This window comes from Lonchura striata, chromosome 10, assembly GCF_050655825.1.
Source record: "Lonchura striata isolate lonStrDom1 chromosome 10, ASM5065582v1, whole genome shotgun sequence".
NCBI lineage: Eukaryota > Metazoa > Chordata > Aves > Passeriformes > Estrildidae > Lonchura > Lonchura striata.
In genome coordinates this window covers 18,061,125-18,077,670 of record NC_140712.1, presented here as the reverse complement: position 1 = coordinate 18,077,670, position 16,546 = coordinate 18,061,125, and the positions used below count along the sequence as shown (strand labels likewise).

The 16,546-nt window shown below is 41.8% G+C and overlaps 1 protein-coding gene and 1 long non-coding RNA gene across 3 annotated transcripts in view; one reads left to right on the top strand and one right to left on the bottom strand.

The window, feature by feature from the left end:
* AGBL1 (AGBL carboxypeptidase 1) overlaps window positions 1–16,546 on the top strand; it is a 388,880-nt gene that overhangs the window by 371,020 nt on the left and 1,314 nt on the right. The window contains exon 23 of one of the 2 annotated variants that reach the window (XM_085588339.1): window positions 2,258–2,351. The exons of the other annotated variant lie outside the window; for it this stretch is intronic. Within the exon in view, the coding sequence (XP_085444465.1) occupies window positions 2,258–2,336 (79 nt within the window). The 3' untranslated portion in view covers window positions 2,337–2,351. Of the gene's footprint in view, window positions 1–2,257; window positions 2,352–16,546 lie in introns of those variants that run through there. 2 annotated transcript variants of the gene reach the window in all.
* LOC146766542 (uncharacterized) overlaps window positions 15,114–16,546 on the bottom strand; it is a 32,190-nt gene continuing 30,757 nt past the window's right edge. The window contains exon 3 of the long non-coding RNA XR_014957540.1: window positions 15,114–15,583. This is a non-coding gene — a long non-coding RNA (uncharacterized LOC146766542). The remainder of the gene's footprint in view (window positions 15,584–16,546) is intronic.

The following is a 16,546-nucleotide window of genomic DNA, read 5'->3' as shown; positions in this document are numbered from 1 at the left end:
TTCTGTTATCACTTCCCATCTGTGTCAGCAGCTCCACTCTCCACCAGCATCCTGATCCATGCATTTCAACCAACATAATTTTCCCAAACCCCCACCCCTGCAACAGCATTTCATGGGAACACGAGAATTGTTAAGCTTCCTGCAATGCCAAGGATGTAAATCACACTAATTATCTCCCAGACTTCAGAAACATCCTGGGCTTTCATTTCCTCTGCAAACTTCTGGAGCATTTACATTAACTTTTGGCAGGTAAACTGTAGGGGGCCCAAGCCATCCATCACATAAAACTGCATTGAAAACACATCAAATTCAGAGTCCTGACAGGCAGATAGGTCTTTGCTCTGAAGGAATGAAAGTTTTGATGTCACAGATCCCTTTTCCTCACAGGAGGACGTGATGTTTAAGCCCAGGATCCTCCTTCTTTCCACGCACTGACAGTGACCGCGCTTTGCCGACTGCCCGGTGCCCACAGCCCCGCGTGGGCACAAGGCTGCTGACAGCCCTGCAGCCTGGTGGTACTTCTGGTCTTCCTTAAGCTTCCAGGGCAGGATCTGCTTGACAAAAGGTGGTTCTGGCCTCGTGGATCTGAAATCTGCTGCAAATTGAGTCTTGATGAAGCGAACAGCCCCCGGTTCACCTTGGAGCGGGTCTGTTCCGTTTGGTTACCACCAAATTTCTGAGAAAGCCTGTGAAACAGAAAAACCTTTTCTGTTCCTTTTCACTGGCCTGTCTTCTCCACTTTTTTTTTTTTTCTCCTGGTGGCAGATGCTAAAATGAAGGTGAAAGATTGCATTTGAGTGAGGTTATCAGAGAGATAAAACAATACTGAAGCAGCTTCAGGCCTCTTTTCCTGCTGTTCTCCCATAGCCATTGCACAGTTTCCAGAAATTGTTTCCCTGCCCTTTTCACCTTCACCTTCCTCTCCTCCCAACAGATCGAGGCCAAAGCAGAAGAGCGAAGTGTATTGGTTTTTTTTTCCTTGAGAAATCTGGCATCCTATCTTTGATTTCACACTTCTTGATATTCACCATCACCAGTGGAAAAGAAAAGAATGTAATATGAAATTCAGAGCTTGGTAGGTAAAATAAAGAATAACAAGAATAACTATGACAATTAGGCTGATTCTGAGGATAAAGGTTTTCCTCTTTTTTCTTTTTTCTTTTTTAGGATTGCTTATGGATTCTAACACTGACTAGGGATTTAAAATCCTTCATCTCTTTTTAAGTGATGTTGGCAACCTAATTTTGACTCAATATTTCCATGATGCTGAAGGAAAAAGAGAAAAAGAATAATTGCAAAAAACAAAATAAGCAGAAATTGTTTCAGCGAGGTGTTTTGATCACCCCCATGAGCTGTTTTCTTGCTGTGTTGTGCGTGACTGAAAATCAGAAAGTGAATCTGACTATTATCAAATGGGAAGCTGACCAAACTCGTTTCATCAGACTTCAGCAAATATAGCAAACAAGGGAAAAATAAATGTAGGGGATTAGAATTATTTCCATTTTGACAAAGAGATTTCATAAATGATACAGGAAAAGCTTCCTGAAAAAGAAATTAAAACCCAAATTAAAGTTCTGTGAATGTTGGGGTGGGAGAGGTTGAACAGGTTTCCACCTGTGGTGTCACAGACTATCAGTGAATGAATGACCTTTGTTGCTGCTCCCTGGGCAGTCCCTGGAAAAGGACTGAATCATAACCTGGACTCTCTGTATGCTGTTGCTTGCTTTTGGAGTAAATTTCAACCCTGAACAAGGAGTTGAATAAATAAATTACTGCCTGTGCGTGTGTGTTTATTAGGAAAGAAAAGAAACCCACACTGATTACTTGGCAGCCTGATATTTCATAATATCACAAAGAGTTTTGAGAGATGCACAGCTAAAGCAAACCCTCCATGAAAGCCAATATCTCCACCTGTGGGAAATGCAAAGATAACAGGCAATTGTGACTAAAAATGCAATTACTACAAGAGAAAAAGGTTCACTTTCCTTCATATGCATAAAGATCATGAAAAGATGTTTTCATCCTAAGCAAAGAAGGCCTGAAGCTGGGTTTTATTCTGAATTTAGAACTAGTAATAATCTTTCACCTATTATATGTCTTCCTGAAAAAAAAATTATTCTTCTTCATCTCACCTAGAAGGTTCTCTACTTCTAGTCAATTATTTAAGCAGATGCAAAGAAATAAGATAAAGAAAGTAAATATTTGAATTTGAGCCTTTATAAATCCTGTTTTCTCTCTTTTCTCTCTGCCATTCCAGATCAGATTTCTATTGCAACCTGAGTGTGTACAAGACAGCCTTCCTATTTTTTTTTTTTAAGAAACATTCTATTTTTTAACCACTAGCAAAATTTAAGAGACGCACAAGACCATCCAATGCAGGAAGAAGGAAGACCCGTCCTTCACATTGTAGGATGGATGGAGCTGGTAAAATCCTATACAAAGCTTAAAGAAACTCCTTCCCTCTCACACTGCATTTGTGATTTCATCCCTTGACCTGGCTGCTGATTGCTCTTACTTTGAGTAGAGAAGTTCAGCCTCCTCTCAGAGAGTCAATTTTCTGATTTTCCCAATGAATGACCAAAATATTCACATGCAGGAGCCCACACCTGGAGTAAGGAGAGCTTGAGGAGTGGTGTGCAATGGTTGCTACTCTGATGGGTTCCTCTGCTGCAGGGTGAGGGGTTGCCCCTCAAAAAGGAGCCACAGAAGATAAATTTGCTTGTGATCCACAAGCAGCTGAAGAGCCACAGTGTGGCTGTGGTCACTTTAGCCACTCACTCACTCCTGTGTATTACCCTCTCCAGCCTCTCACTGGTAGCTCTAAAGCCTTGGACTGAGTTTAGGATCATTGGTAGCAAATCTAAATTCACCACTGCTTCACCCAATCTCCATTTGCACCCAGCTTTTGGAACTGCAGAGTTATCCTTGGGAAAGAAGCCCAGACCTACTACAGAGATGATCCAAAGAAGCATGCAGGAGTCAAATGTCAGGATTATTTACTAGTTTTGGGTTGGTGACCATGTAAAGCATGAATATAAATCCTAAAATTTTACAGCCAGATCTCTTCAGGATGATCCACAGCACTGTACACATTCCCAATGGCTTAGAGGGAAATTGCATGGGAATGAGGATCCATCTCCACGGCCCTAGGTCCCACATGGAAGCCTAGAGGCTCTCTTGCATTATCTTTTTGCCATTTCCTCCAATTTCAACAGTCTGACCTCCAAATACAGCATTCTGGCCTTCTGTCTGCAAGCCAGTGTACAGTGCTGACCTCCTGTGACTGTTCCATGAGTGGGGTCAGCTAAGGAACATCTCCTTAAGGTCAAGTGTGTAGAGGACATGATCTGGCAGAAGGGAAGAGGACTCAGTGTAGCACAGACATTGTCACAGGGAGCATCACTCCCACACAAGAGAGACAGAGAGTGCTTCAGAATTCCTGAAAAGCCTCTTTGTTAAGAAGAAAACGGCTTAAGAATGGAGACTGTTGCTCAAATATGTCACTGAAACAAATACAGAGAATGAAACTATTGAAAATTGTGTCAGTTCTTCCACTTGGGGTTGTCAGTGTGAGGCTGAGCTCCACCAGAGGTGAGGAGAAATGCCAGTGTGTGGATGACCCAGTGGCTGGAATCAGCTCTCCAAGGCTTCCTTCAGGATGTTTTAGGGTCAGCAACTGACACAGCAAAGAGGACAGCGAGATCAGGTGAATTAAAAGAAGAACAAATTTTCTAGCCTGCATTTCAGGCATTGCATTAGTTGGGGCAGCAGGAACAGCTCACCAAAACCCTGTGACCACACCTCTGGTGGGTTGTGAATAACAGATTATCATCATTTTACAGTGGCTACAAATCATGGCTGTGCCACTGCATCTAGTGGGAAAACACAGCTGCTTTCTGAGCAAATAACAGCCCATTGACAGGCAGCCCTCTGACTCAGGAGAGGTTTCACAGTGTATAAAGCCTTTCAGCAAGGAAACTGCTGTAAATCTTTCCCAGGCAGGCTGAAGTATCTGAAGAAATACTTACACCTCACTGATCACTGTACCTCAGATTTGTGGTAAAACAGAAATCACTCCTGTCTGATCCACTAACCCGTGAGATATGAATCAGAGAGTCTATGCCCTGTCCAGAGTTGACAAGATGTATCAACATAACAAAAAACATCATCAGTCTGACAACTCTGCTGTCAATCTCAGGAGGAAAAAAAATGTGTGGTGGAGTCCAGACTGTCCTCTTGATCCTCCAAAGCTAGGCCTTGATGGCAAGATAAGGAAACCCTTGCTAGTAATTCCCCACAGGACTGGAGATCTTTCATGACAATGCTGAAAGAAAATTACATACTTAGCTGATTTTAGTACATCGTCCCCATCAGAAAAGTGCTTTGCACAAAATCAGTCAAACTGTTTCTTCCTTTGCCACCATCAGCCCCAGCTGGTGAGGTTGTAAGGCTTGAAGAATACACATAATAAAAGATACAGAACACCCTCCCCAGGATAAGATCTTTAAATATACAGCAGCTTTCAGTTCACCTTTCACATCTGAAACAGTGCATGCAACTACATAAAGCTAACTCAGCTCTTTCTGGTGTGTTTTGAGAGATATTTTCACCCACACTCATAGATATTGCACAGTACCATGTTTCCCCAGGGGCCCTGATGTTTTTACTGCCCTGACAGGCACTGACACCTCCCAAATGACAGCTACTCCGACCTCATGCACGCTGACACAGAAACATCTCCACAACAAAGCTTTATCTCAGAGGTGCTGCACATCCACACATGCACACAGACACACAAAATTGCATCAGCCATTTAGGTAATCTTTGCCCAGCTGTCTTTTAAAATGCCTCTTTCGTCTTTTTGTAACCAAAGGCTTTAATATTCAAATGTTCTCAAGAACCAGCTTTATTAAAATTAGGGCTTGGGGAAACGGTTTCGAAAAGGAGCAACGAATATTACCCAACCATTTAAAAGATGCTAATTAATGAAGTTCTGCAGCCCAGGGAGGCCATTTGAGGGAGCAGAAATTCTTCTACTAGGCAGATTTGTAACTTAGCGCTTCGAGTGGCAGAGGCGCAAAGAAGAGCCGAGTGAAATAAAATGCAAGTAGGTTAAGAAGAACAATCCTCCAGGTATTATGAGGACTCCAGAGTTTAGTTCTGTGCCAGCGATTTGAGTTGTCTGCCCACGAGCTCTGTGCATGAAGATTTTCTTTCCTGGCCCTGCCATAAAACAGAGTTTGTGCCTCTCCCCTGCTGGATCTGCCTTGTGCTGGGAACAAGCGAGCGTAACCCACGCGGCGCGAGCCACGGCTGCCAGCTGAGGCTGTGCTGCAGGAGCCACTGAGGGATGCATTTCCAGATAAATCTAATCTTCAGCTAGATGAGCATGTTCACACACAAGTGCACAAGGAAAGGGTTTTCTATTGGGATAGCAGAAAGACAGCAGAATGGTCAGAGCTTTCAATGTAGGCTTTTTTACCATCATTTCACCTGAGTGTGTAATATCAGGGGCATCTCAGCAGAACTCCACTTATATACTCCCCCAGATCCTGACAATCACTTCTCTCAACAGAATAAATCTGTATTTATATCTGTGCCACTGAGAATATGTACTAATGTCCTAATTTTTTCTCTTTGTCTCCTGCTTCCCACTCCTTTCTTGTTCTTGTCTCTTGTGCACAGACATAACCTTCAGTCAATAACTGAAACTATTTCATGGATAAAGGAATAGATTTTTTTTGGTGGACCTTGTATATAGATATCTATTCCAGCTTCACCGCAGAAAAGACATCTCTGCAGTCTGACAGTGATTTGTAGCTGGATCTTTTTCACTGGTGCAGTTCTTGACAGGTCAGTTGCTGCAAAAGAGCCAGGGTGGACTGGTGATTTGAAACCTATGATCCAAGAAGGAAACTAAAAGGGAGCAAGAGGGACAGATGCTGGGAAAAACCTCCTCTCCAGCCTACTCCAGCATGCAGGTGTCTGGGGAGGAAGGAGCATTGCATCCCAGAAGCACAACTGCCCTCTGCAGCTGTTGCTGAACTGGATGAAGAAGGAAGAATTTGCTGACCCTGTTTTGTTTTAATTCTTCTGTATTCAATCCATCACTAGGATCTCAAAGCTCCAAGTCAGGCCTAATCAGCAAGTAGATGAGGGAAGTTACCTGTATTCAGTTTCTTCCAGATGGGAGCTTTGTCTGTGTCCTCATTACCTATTAATTTTCTCCTACTGTTGTGCTTTTGTGCAGAGTCACTGGCATAGGTGGCTTTCCAGGCACACAGTAAATAAAGCTTTCCTTGGCACCTCCCGTACTGAACCAATTCTCAGGTTCCCTCCTTGCCTGGCTTAGCCCTCCAGGGTGACACTAATCTTGCTGTGTATCTAGTGTATATTACAATTTCTGAAATGGGACTGTAGACAAACATCCTATCCTATCTAGAGGAAGACTCCAGCCTCTGATATCTAGCCCAAATTTTTGGAGAAAATTAGGGCAATAGCCACTGACACAGAGCAATCTAGTCAAAGTCTAGTGGAAGGTGTCCCTGCCCATGGAAAAGGCATTAGAACAATATGATTTTTAAGGAACTCTTCCAACCCAAATCTTTCTGGTTCCATGAATCTATAGCAACCCACAAATGGAGCTCAGAGATGCTCATCCCTCATAGCTGAGACTGTCACTGCCCTAATGAACTCATTTGTGATTGATTTTCCATTTTCAAGCTCTCATGTTCTCTTTTTTTTCATCCCCAAACCAAATACTGCTGGTTCAAGGTAAGCTCCCTACATTTTCCTGGGTGTTCTTTGAAAGCCTCCAGAGGGCCATTTGCTGGGAAGGACACCCCAGTGCAAGGCAAAGGCTATTTAAATCTGTAATAATCCTTTAACATTTCTGAAGAGGCTGAAATCTGGACATTTCAATTGTGCAGCTGGGGCCTCTTTCTCTTGGGGGGCTATGTTTCAGTTGTCTTGTGTCTAGATTAAGGTTGAGACACTTGAGCTCAGCTTGAACACGAGTCTGTCCTGCTGCCTCCTTGTGCTGGTGGAATCAAGGCTGCAGATCTCTCCTGAGCTCAGTGCAATCTCTTTGCACTCCCTTAATCTGCACAGGGGGTGGTGAGCCACTGCTGCCTTCCCGTGACAAACCTGGGCTAGAGAATCCCTTCTGGCTGATAGAGTGGAAGCTTGAGGCATTTGAAGCCAGAAAATCTGAGGTTTTGGGTAAAACACCAGGTCATGGAGGCTTAATATGTTCTTTCATATCAGCAGAGAGAAGGTACCTGTCCATACATATGCTCTTTGCCTGGAGCTAATGCAAAATAATATGATGTAGCTTCACTTTGTTTCACTGTCAGCAAAGTTAAATTGCATTATTGTATCTTTGTCACCAGCCAAGAATGTGTGCCCAGACTGCTACCTCAGCTCTTCTGATGTTTGGTGACTTGTTAAGTCACTCTCACTTGATCATATGTCAGAGCTTGGAGTCCTTCACAGCTGTCACAAAGTCCTTGGGAGTCCTAGTTTTGGTGCTCTGGGATATATTCTCATTTGCAAGGACGTATGGCTGTGTATAGCACAGGTATTTTACCCAGATTTTTTTTTTTCCATGGGGTGTGACAGATTGGATGCTTTTTATCAATCAGAAAAACCCTCTCCCAAGAGAACACCACTTTCTGACTCAAACTCTTTCAAGCCCTTTACTGAGAATTAAAAATTAAAAAAAAAACAAACAAATTGGAACTGGTCCTTAAAGAAGAAAGATTCTTTCAAATATCTGATATCTGCAAGGCTATAAATAAGAGAGATACTTTTTAAGTTCATAGAACTTCATTGTTTTCAGAAAGCTATTGGGAGGAAGATCATGAAAAAAATTGAGTCTGTTTCTCCAGTAATATATAGATTGACCCTCCTAAATGAAGACAGTTGGCAAGAATTATATGATCTGAGACAGAAAAGGAGCAGAAATTCAGACTTTATATAAATGTATCTATTTAATTTATGTCTCAACTCCAGCAGCCTGCCATAAAGAAAATGAAATGCAAGCTGGAAACACAGGCTTATTCTAATAGATGCAGAGGGAAGAATAAAGCTAACAAATATATTTGTTTCCCTAGTAATTCCTCTTCATTATAGGGCATAGCTGTTTTGCTTAATGGTCATAAATGAATCCAATATGAACTCAAACAAAAGGAGGTTTCTTCTCTGTTTGTAGATTAAATCATTTGTAAAAATATTTCAAGTGCATTCAGCATCAGCAAAGTCAAATAAAGCTTCTGATTCACATGAGCAAAAATTTACCATAGCTAGTGTCTTTCTATGACAAGTGGCAAGAGGTAATTTTTCCCTGGAGCCAACTTCCATTGGATCAGTGTTGTTCCAGTCTATAGCAGAAAGAGTTTGCATTTAAATCTGTGTACCAGCACGCATAATAATGAATCACACCCTACATTGATTTAGTAAACCAATAGGTTTTATTAACTCAACAATGAGATTAAAATGGATTAAAACAGGAGAGGGGCTCTATCATTGCTCTAGTAATTTACCCCAATTCTACAGCAAGTGCAATTCACTTTGCTTTTTATACCTGATTAGACTCCTCTCAGTACTGGTGAAATGTTTTGTCCAGGGGGAAAAGTGCAGCAGATATAGGTGAATCCTATACCCACATGTAACTACAGAAAGGGCAAGCAAACGAGACAACTTTAATCAGAGTTTGGAGCTTTCAGTGTTATCCCAGACAAAGAAGTCAATGATTTCTCTTGGCAGGGAGTTCTGCAGCCTCCTGTGCTAAAACACACAGAAAAGCACAGATAGAGCACCAGTCCTATGAGGAGCAGCTGGGGGTGTTTATTTGGGAGAAAGGAGGCTCAGGGGAGACTTTATCACTCTTTACTACTCGCTGACAGGAGACTGCAGCCAGGTGGGGGCCGAGCTCTCATCCCAGTGACAGGATGAGGGAAAATGACTCTCTGTGCCTGCCCTGTCCTCCTCACCCCATACCCAGCACCCTCAGCCCAGCAGGTACCTGGGTCACAAGGTGGCTTTGCACTGCAGGTTCTGGCAGCACCCTGGTGCTGCGCAGCAGCCTGGAGCTATAAGATCTGCCTGAGAACAAAGTAAATCAGGTCAAGTAGAGCTGTGCTGCTCCTGGCACCTGGAGTGGGCAGTTTCAGAGCCCTGAGCACTTCTCCCCTCCATTATCTCCAGCTGAGATTCACGCCTGTTCCATTAGTTTCAGCACATCCAGGACTCAGCACCACCCTTCTGCAGGATTACTTTGGGGGTCCCCTGGTGCAAACCAGTGGTTTTCAACCCCCGAGGATGCCTGGGGACCTGGGGGCTGTTTCTAATGGCTCTGCAGCAGGAAGCCATGAATCTTGCAAAAGGGTAAAGCTTTTCACTGTAAGCTTGGGCACACTGGACAAGGCTTACATGGGGAAAACGTGGGGTTTGAGAGGACAACAAATTGGAAAAGGTTGAGAAACACTTGCATATCACTTGTCCTGGAGTCTAGGGAGAGTATAGGAGAGCCTCCCTTTTTGCCTGGACTAACCACCTACCCAAATGCTCTTTGGATTCAAAATGGGTCTTCAGAGAAATTCCTGAGAGAGCCCAGGTGGCTCTGAGCCCAGCCCAGTAAAGGCCAGTTTTGGAGGGATTGACCTATGGGGTATGGAAGCATAGAGAACAGGGCTGGAGGAGAGCCTAAGGAAATATCTAGTCCTCCTCCTGAGCCAGAAAAACTAGCATAATGGTTATTTAATTGCTTTAGTATGGGTTTTTTGTATAAATTGTGTGTAATCATCAAGTTATGCTGTACATATGCAATAATTAAGCAAATATTCAATGTTTTTTCACAGATAAAGATAAAATAAATCCAGCTCTCCCTTCCTGAGTTAATCCACCATGAACAACTCGATCAATAACCATCCTTTTAAGCCATCATCCACCCACCTCACTCCTTCCCACTTTCTCCTGTTTTCTGGGAGCAGTTTGATTTAAATTGCCAATAACTATCCTCACGACCGCTATAATTATGACATTCATTATGATTGCTATTTGTTATTATATCAGTAAAAGAAATACTTTCTCTCTCTGTGGGAATTTGCAAGATTTTGTAATTGTTTCTCCTATTCTGGATTTATTAGTGTTCATGAACCAATAATCTAAAAAAATATATACAGATCAGATCAATGTACAATTCCTTTAGATACCTTGAAAGTATTTCATTTAGATGGTGGTGAGATTTCTGAAATTAAAAAAAAATCATTTAGTTGTTGAAAATGAGGAAACAGGATGTTTTGCCATTAAAAAAAATTTAAGGTTTCTTCATATAAGAAAATTCTTTTAAACCAAGTTCTGCAAACAGCTTGTTTTGACCTACATTCACCAAGAGAAAAAACATTTAATATAAAAATTGTCAGCTTGCCATTTACTATCAAAAGTTTATATGGCACATACAAAGTTACATAAAAACTTACTGCTGTTGTTGGTGTTCTCAAAAAGAAAAACAGAATGGCCTAAAGGAGTTAAGCACAGTCAGGGATTTCAAGTTTGAAATTTCTTAGATATTTCTGATACCATGTTCGCCTCCAGGTCACACAGAAATGACCTCTAATTCAGCAGCTCTAAGAGAGCTTTGCAGAGCTCTCAGAATTTAATTGCAGGATATATGAGTTTGGGCTTTATAAAGTCACTATATAATCACCAAACCCTTATCCATCCTTTTAACTTGGGAAATATTTATTTAGAATAAATCTGATGCTATTACCTTCACCCCAGTTTTGACAGTTGTAGTCAAGGGCTGTTCATCTCAGATATTCCAAATCCAGCCTCTCAAGCATGGGCAGCTGATACAGACTCAACTCGTCATAGACTTCAGTCTGTGAACTTGGCAACTACATGAGCAAGTGACTCATGCCCCACTTAATGTTTGTCTGCTAGCTCAGACACTTGTGTCTGGAGAAGAGCTGTGGAAATAATTTGGTTTGGGGGGTAGTGGCAATTCTTATTGCATAAGGATACTCTAAATCACATTCAAACCTGATGCCAGCTTCTTTTACCATCCTGCTATAAAAAGGGTACATCTAAAGAGGTTTTCTTCCCATTTCTGGCATCTTGAACTTCTATGACCCTTTCTCTTTGTCTCTTTGCTCTAAAACATCAGGGTATGTAAAGTCTTTATCTAACTGTTGTTCTGCACTGTGCTGCATTTGCCTGGTCTGGCTCCAGCCAGATTATTTTGTCTGTACAAATTACTGATACTGAAGCTCAGCAGCTCCTTACTGAGAGCCTCAGCAGCATCAGCAGCTCTGGGAGAAGAAGTTGCATGACCACCTGGTTAAACATTGAGGGATTCAGCAATGGCTTCAGCAGCAGCTTCAAGGGGCAGCTCCAAGGCTCTTCATTGTCCTGAAGAGCATCTATGAGCTGTGGAGATTTATGGATGCCTGTGACAAACTGCCTCAGTTCCTACCACTGTATAAAAGGGGTGGTCCCTAGCAGAGGGAGAAGGTGGTGATCAGCTGATATGTTCTGCTGGAGGCACTGGGAACAGTGACTTTACTGTCACTATGACTGTTCTGTCTCTGGCACGTGATGGAGATGGGCAGAGCACAGGAGCTCCACGTGGTTGTGTGAGAAATCCAGTGTACAAAGCACACATCATGGAATGGTTTGGGTTGAAAGGGACCTCAAAGATAATATCATTCCAACTCCCCACCATGAGCAGGGTCACTTCCCACTAGGCCAGGTTGCTTTAGGGGTCCATCCAACCTGGCCTTGAATATTTCCAGAAATGAGGCATCTTTTCTGATAAAGGAAAGAGTGGGGTTGATATTCATATAATGCAAGGAAGAGCTGTATATCAAAGGGAGAAAAAAGTAAGCTCATAAAATATGGTTCCCGAAGAAATGATGTAATCTGAGTAAAGAAAAATGACATGAGACTCCAGCCTGACCATTTCCTTACCCGGGTACTCTGCTGCCATATTAACGTGGGGATTCAATACAGCCACAGCAGGAACCTTTGCCTCCGGTGAAGAACAGCAATTAGAGTATTTCCAATGCATCATCCATTTCTTCTTAAGCTATCTGAATTGTCCTCTCTTGAATAAAGAGGGTCAATCATGTAAAGAGGTCTTTAACCCTGCTCCAAGCAGTAGGAGGAAAGGGGAATATTTCTGAACATGCACGCAAAGTTTGTGGGAACAGCCTGGGGAAAATCATTCCAACAAATGTCTGGTTCATAGCTAGGTTTTCCAGATGGCATCAATATATCATGAAGAGTCAGAGAGAGCCTTTCAGAATGCAAATTGCTATTCACATTTTACCTAATTTATGCAAATTCGCTCATTCAGTCTTCTACCTAATCCTCGCTGGAATTCCTCCAAGGTTTGAAAGGAAAGATATTCTTCTTACAAAATATATATAATCCATATTAATTGCTTTTGATGGAGATGAGTGGGATGGACAGCTATTCCAGCAGTTAATATTTTAATCACTTCAGCCCAGCAGTAGCCCTGCCTCAGGTGAACAACCCCTGAATCTCTCCACATTGCTGACATAAACCATAAATGGCTGCATATTGGGATGCTCCCAGTGGGACCTGGCAGGAAAGAAGATCTTGGGAGGAACTGATCAGCACTGAACTCTTGAGGACAGATCTGGTGTGTGGGCAGATCTGATAGGAAGCAGACCAAAATATTGTGGCCACCCAAGCCAGGAAGAAGGCTGCAAGAGAGGGATGAGGCTCAGTGATGGAACCACAAGGATTCCCCTGGGAGTGCTGGGTTTTGTGTAGGTATGCAGGGGCAGAGCTGTGAGGTGGGTCAGACTGAATCCATATGAAAAATGCTGAAATGCAGCTTCCCACCCTTCTGAGGTGGGTGAAGATGCAGGGACGGCAGAGGAGAATAGAAGGGGTGAGCACAGCACCTCTAAGTATTAGTCTAAGCCAGAGGTGTGGGAATACTCTGGGATCCATCTGGTCAATGTACATCAACACATCCTGAGTCCAGACAGCACCTTGCCCCAGTCTGTCCTAAACAGAAGAGGATTTGTAGAAGAATAAATGGAAAAAGCAGAAGTTGATTGAGTTGGGAAGTCTCAAAATTATCCACTTATTAAGAAGCAATTATAATATGTTCAAGCATATTGACTTCAGTCTGTCCTTGCTTTAATGTTTGTGTGTTATCTGGAATAGCTGTTCTTTAACCACACAGTGGTGCTTATGGATTTCTTATCCCTGTCCTTTGTGTCTGGATGGCTGGGATCAGATACTGAGATAAAAGAGCAAGACTAATTCTGAAATCAATGAATTAGAGATTTAATGCATTGATATTTCATGGCTTATCTTTGTAGAAAGGCAAGACTGATACGCAAGCGGTGAAATGGTGTGTGCCACTTGTGGTACTGACAGACCTCAGAACTCCCTTGCATGATGGGTTTTGTCAGGATCAGGACACATGGGAACCTATTACACCTGTACCAAAACCCACCCAAATCCCTGAAGCAGATTCCAGGTGCAACAGGTGAGAATTGGGTCTGGTTGAGATGTATTTTATTGATATTGCCCAAGCCTGTAACACGTTTGGCCCAAGGGTGGACTTACATTGAATTACACAATCTCTTTGCATTATCTGCTTTCCAGACCATGGCAAAAGCACTGACTGATGTGTTTCAGCAGGTATTTTTTTTGTCTCTAGTGCTGTCAGTAACAAGTCTCCTTCTGCCAGTCAGGAAAACTTGCCTCTGAAGCATTTTGAATTGACATTTCAAATACATTTTTTTGGTGTCGGGTCTTCAGGAAAAGACTGAAGCAATTGATTGGTGACTTTCAAGAAATACATATTTTTTACTCTTCTGTAGGGAAGACATGGGATTTTCTGACAATGCCTAGGGACAGATAAATCATTGCACTGCACTGCACAGCTGTTATTTATATAACATGATCGATGCTGTCTGCTACATTTCAGAGGGATCCATAAGATGACAAAGTGCAAGGAGGTGGGAAGAACCTTCTTTGCCCTCCAACTACACATAATAGTGGTGGGGGTTTTAATGTAAATAATAGCAGAGCAGAGTACATTACAGTAATTTACAGGTTGTATCACCTGAAATGGAGCCTTGAACAAAATAGGTTGATGATTTTGATGCTAAAAGTGGCTATAAATATGTAATTTGTATAAAAACTGAGCAAGTTGACTTTACTTGTTTTCAGCAAGGTGATTCCTTATGGGTGTCCAGGGACAGATCTCACACTTCTCAGCAAAAGCAACTTCTCATTGCAGGTGTCTACAGGAGCTCAGCAAATCATTCATGAACTGAGCCTGGTGAGTCAGAGCAAGCCCTGCTCTCATCCTGCTTGGAGAGCACATCTCATAAAATCAGCTTTAAGGCAACTTAGAGAGGAGCCTTGGATGGGAGATGCTTAAATGGAGCTTCATCAATTTCTAAACTGATTTACTCGGATCAATACAACTTCTGACCATTGCCAAGCCACACTGCTTTAAAGCTGAGGATGCTTCCACAGAGCAGCTCTCAGCACCTCCTCTTCCAGGGCTCAGGACTCTGTCCAACAAATCACTTAAGCTTGGGCTTAACTTTAAGTACATGGATACCTCATTAACATCAAGGAGACTACGTTAACTAAAGAATGTGTGCAAAGTGCTTTGCTGGATGGGGCCATGGATGCTGCATCATCTTTGCTAGGTTGAAAAAATAGCCAGACAAGGAGTTTCAGCAAGGATGATCTGGAGAATTACTCAACAACAGAAAACTGTGAGAGCAGGAAGATGATTGACTGATTACTATTCTGATTCAAGGGAACCCATGGGAGCATCTAAATCAACTCCTTTTAGATCTTGCAGGGTGACTTCAGTCCGGTGATTAGAGCTGAGTGAAATGTTTTGATTGAGAATAAATTAATTCAAAAGTACTGTTTTGGCTAGATGGAAATATTTTCCTGACCTATTTTGATTTTTTTCTAATTTTCTATTTCCGGAAAAAAATCCCAAATGGAATTTTTTAACTTTTATGGATGTTTTTTAGTCAAATGTGAATATTTTTTTTGTGTGGGAAAAGCATCTTGATTAAATGAAAACATTGTGGCAAAAGTCCAAAGAGAAGAACACATGCTTTCATTTTTAGCAGTGTCCCACTAGGAAAAAATATTTTAAAAAACATGGGTTTTAACTGAAATATTTGTGTGTTTTTTTTCTCTTGGGGAATAAAATGACATTAAAAAAAAACATTTTGTTTTAAACACGGCAAGTTTTCATCGAGGAAAAAACCTAGAAACTGAGTGAAATGAAGGACAAAGTGCCTCTGTTCTACATCTACACAAAACAAACTTTTTTATTCCCCAATATCTCTCAATAACTTGCAGCTATGTAAAGCTATTGAACTGGGAACTCACCTTCAAAGAATGACAAGGAGACAACAATTTGCAAATGAAGGGTTTCTTCCCATCCCATATCCAAAGGGAGTTTTTTTTCACAGATTCAAATAGTCTTATGATCAAACATTTTTTTTTTTTCAAAATCACAGGGTAACCACTTCCTGTTATCAGGACGTATTTTATGCTACAAAGAAATAAGAAAATAACATATAAGTTAACATCACTGCAAGCACTATTTCTCTCTAAATTCAATGAACCAAAGAATAGTCTTACCCCACAGTATTCCTTTTTTAAGATGAACTGTAGTAATACTCCCCTCCCTTGCCATGTGCTCATATTTCTGAGCTCACAGCTCATGGTGGCACCCTCATTTCCTAACATGGAAAGCCCCAAAGCCAAAGATGGGGCACATCTTTGCCCCAGTGGACACCTCCTAGCTCCAAGTAACCCACCAGTATTCAACCTACAAGGATTGTGTCTTGTTGCTTGTAATTGAATCATATTGATTTTTAATGAGTTTAATTGATTGTGGTCATCTCAGAGACTATGCTGACAGCTTCTTCTTAGAGGCTTGATTGTGTGGTAGAGTGGGAGGGCACCTAAGGGGTTAATGAAAGGCCACACAAGTTAATGGGGAACTGGAAGACCAAAGGGAGAGCTAGATTGAATACCTATGGAAGAAGCCAAGGAGGAATAAAGGCAAACAATTTATTTGACTTGAAACAGGTTATAAAAGACAATAATTGTTTTAAATAGAAAGCTGTTGAATTATAATTGGAAGTAATTGAAACTCACTGAAATATTGAATAAAACATTAGATAATTTAAATCATGTTATCTTTACAATTATCATTGGAAATAATTGCAATGAAGCCCATGAATTGTTGTGAGTGGAGGAGAGTCACCTGGGGCACATTGTTTTCCACAGGTATTATGCAGGGTGTTTGATGGGGAGTTATTTATAAATAAGTGGCAGCATTTGTTTCTGATCTGGCATTTCACAAGTGTAAACCAGTCCCATGATGATGGGTGAGAAGGCAGGTGAGCAAGAGTGAAGCATCTGCTATTTTCAGAGCCACTGCTTTAAAAAACAGTCAAGAAGATGCCTCCCCTGGAAGGCTTCCTGCCTTGTTGGTTGGATTTGGAAG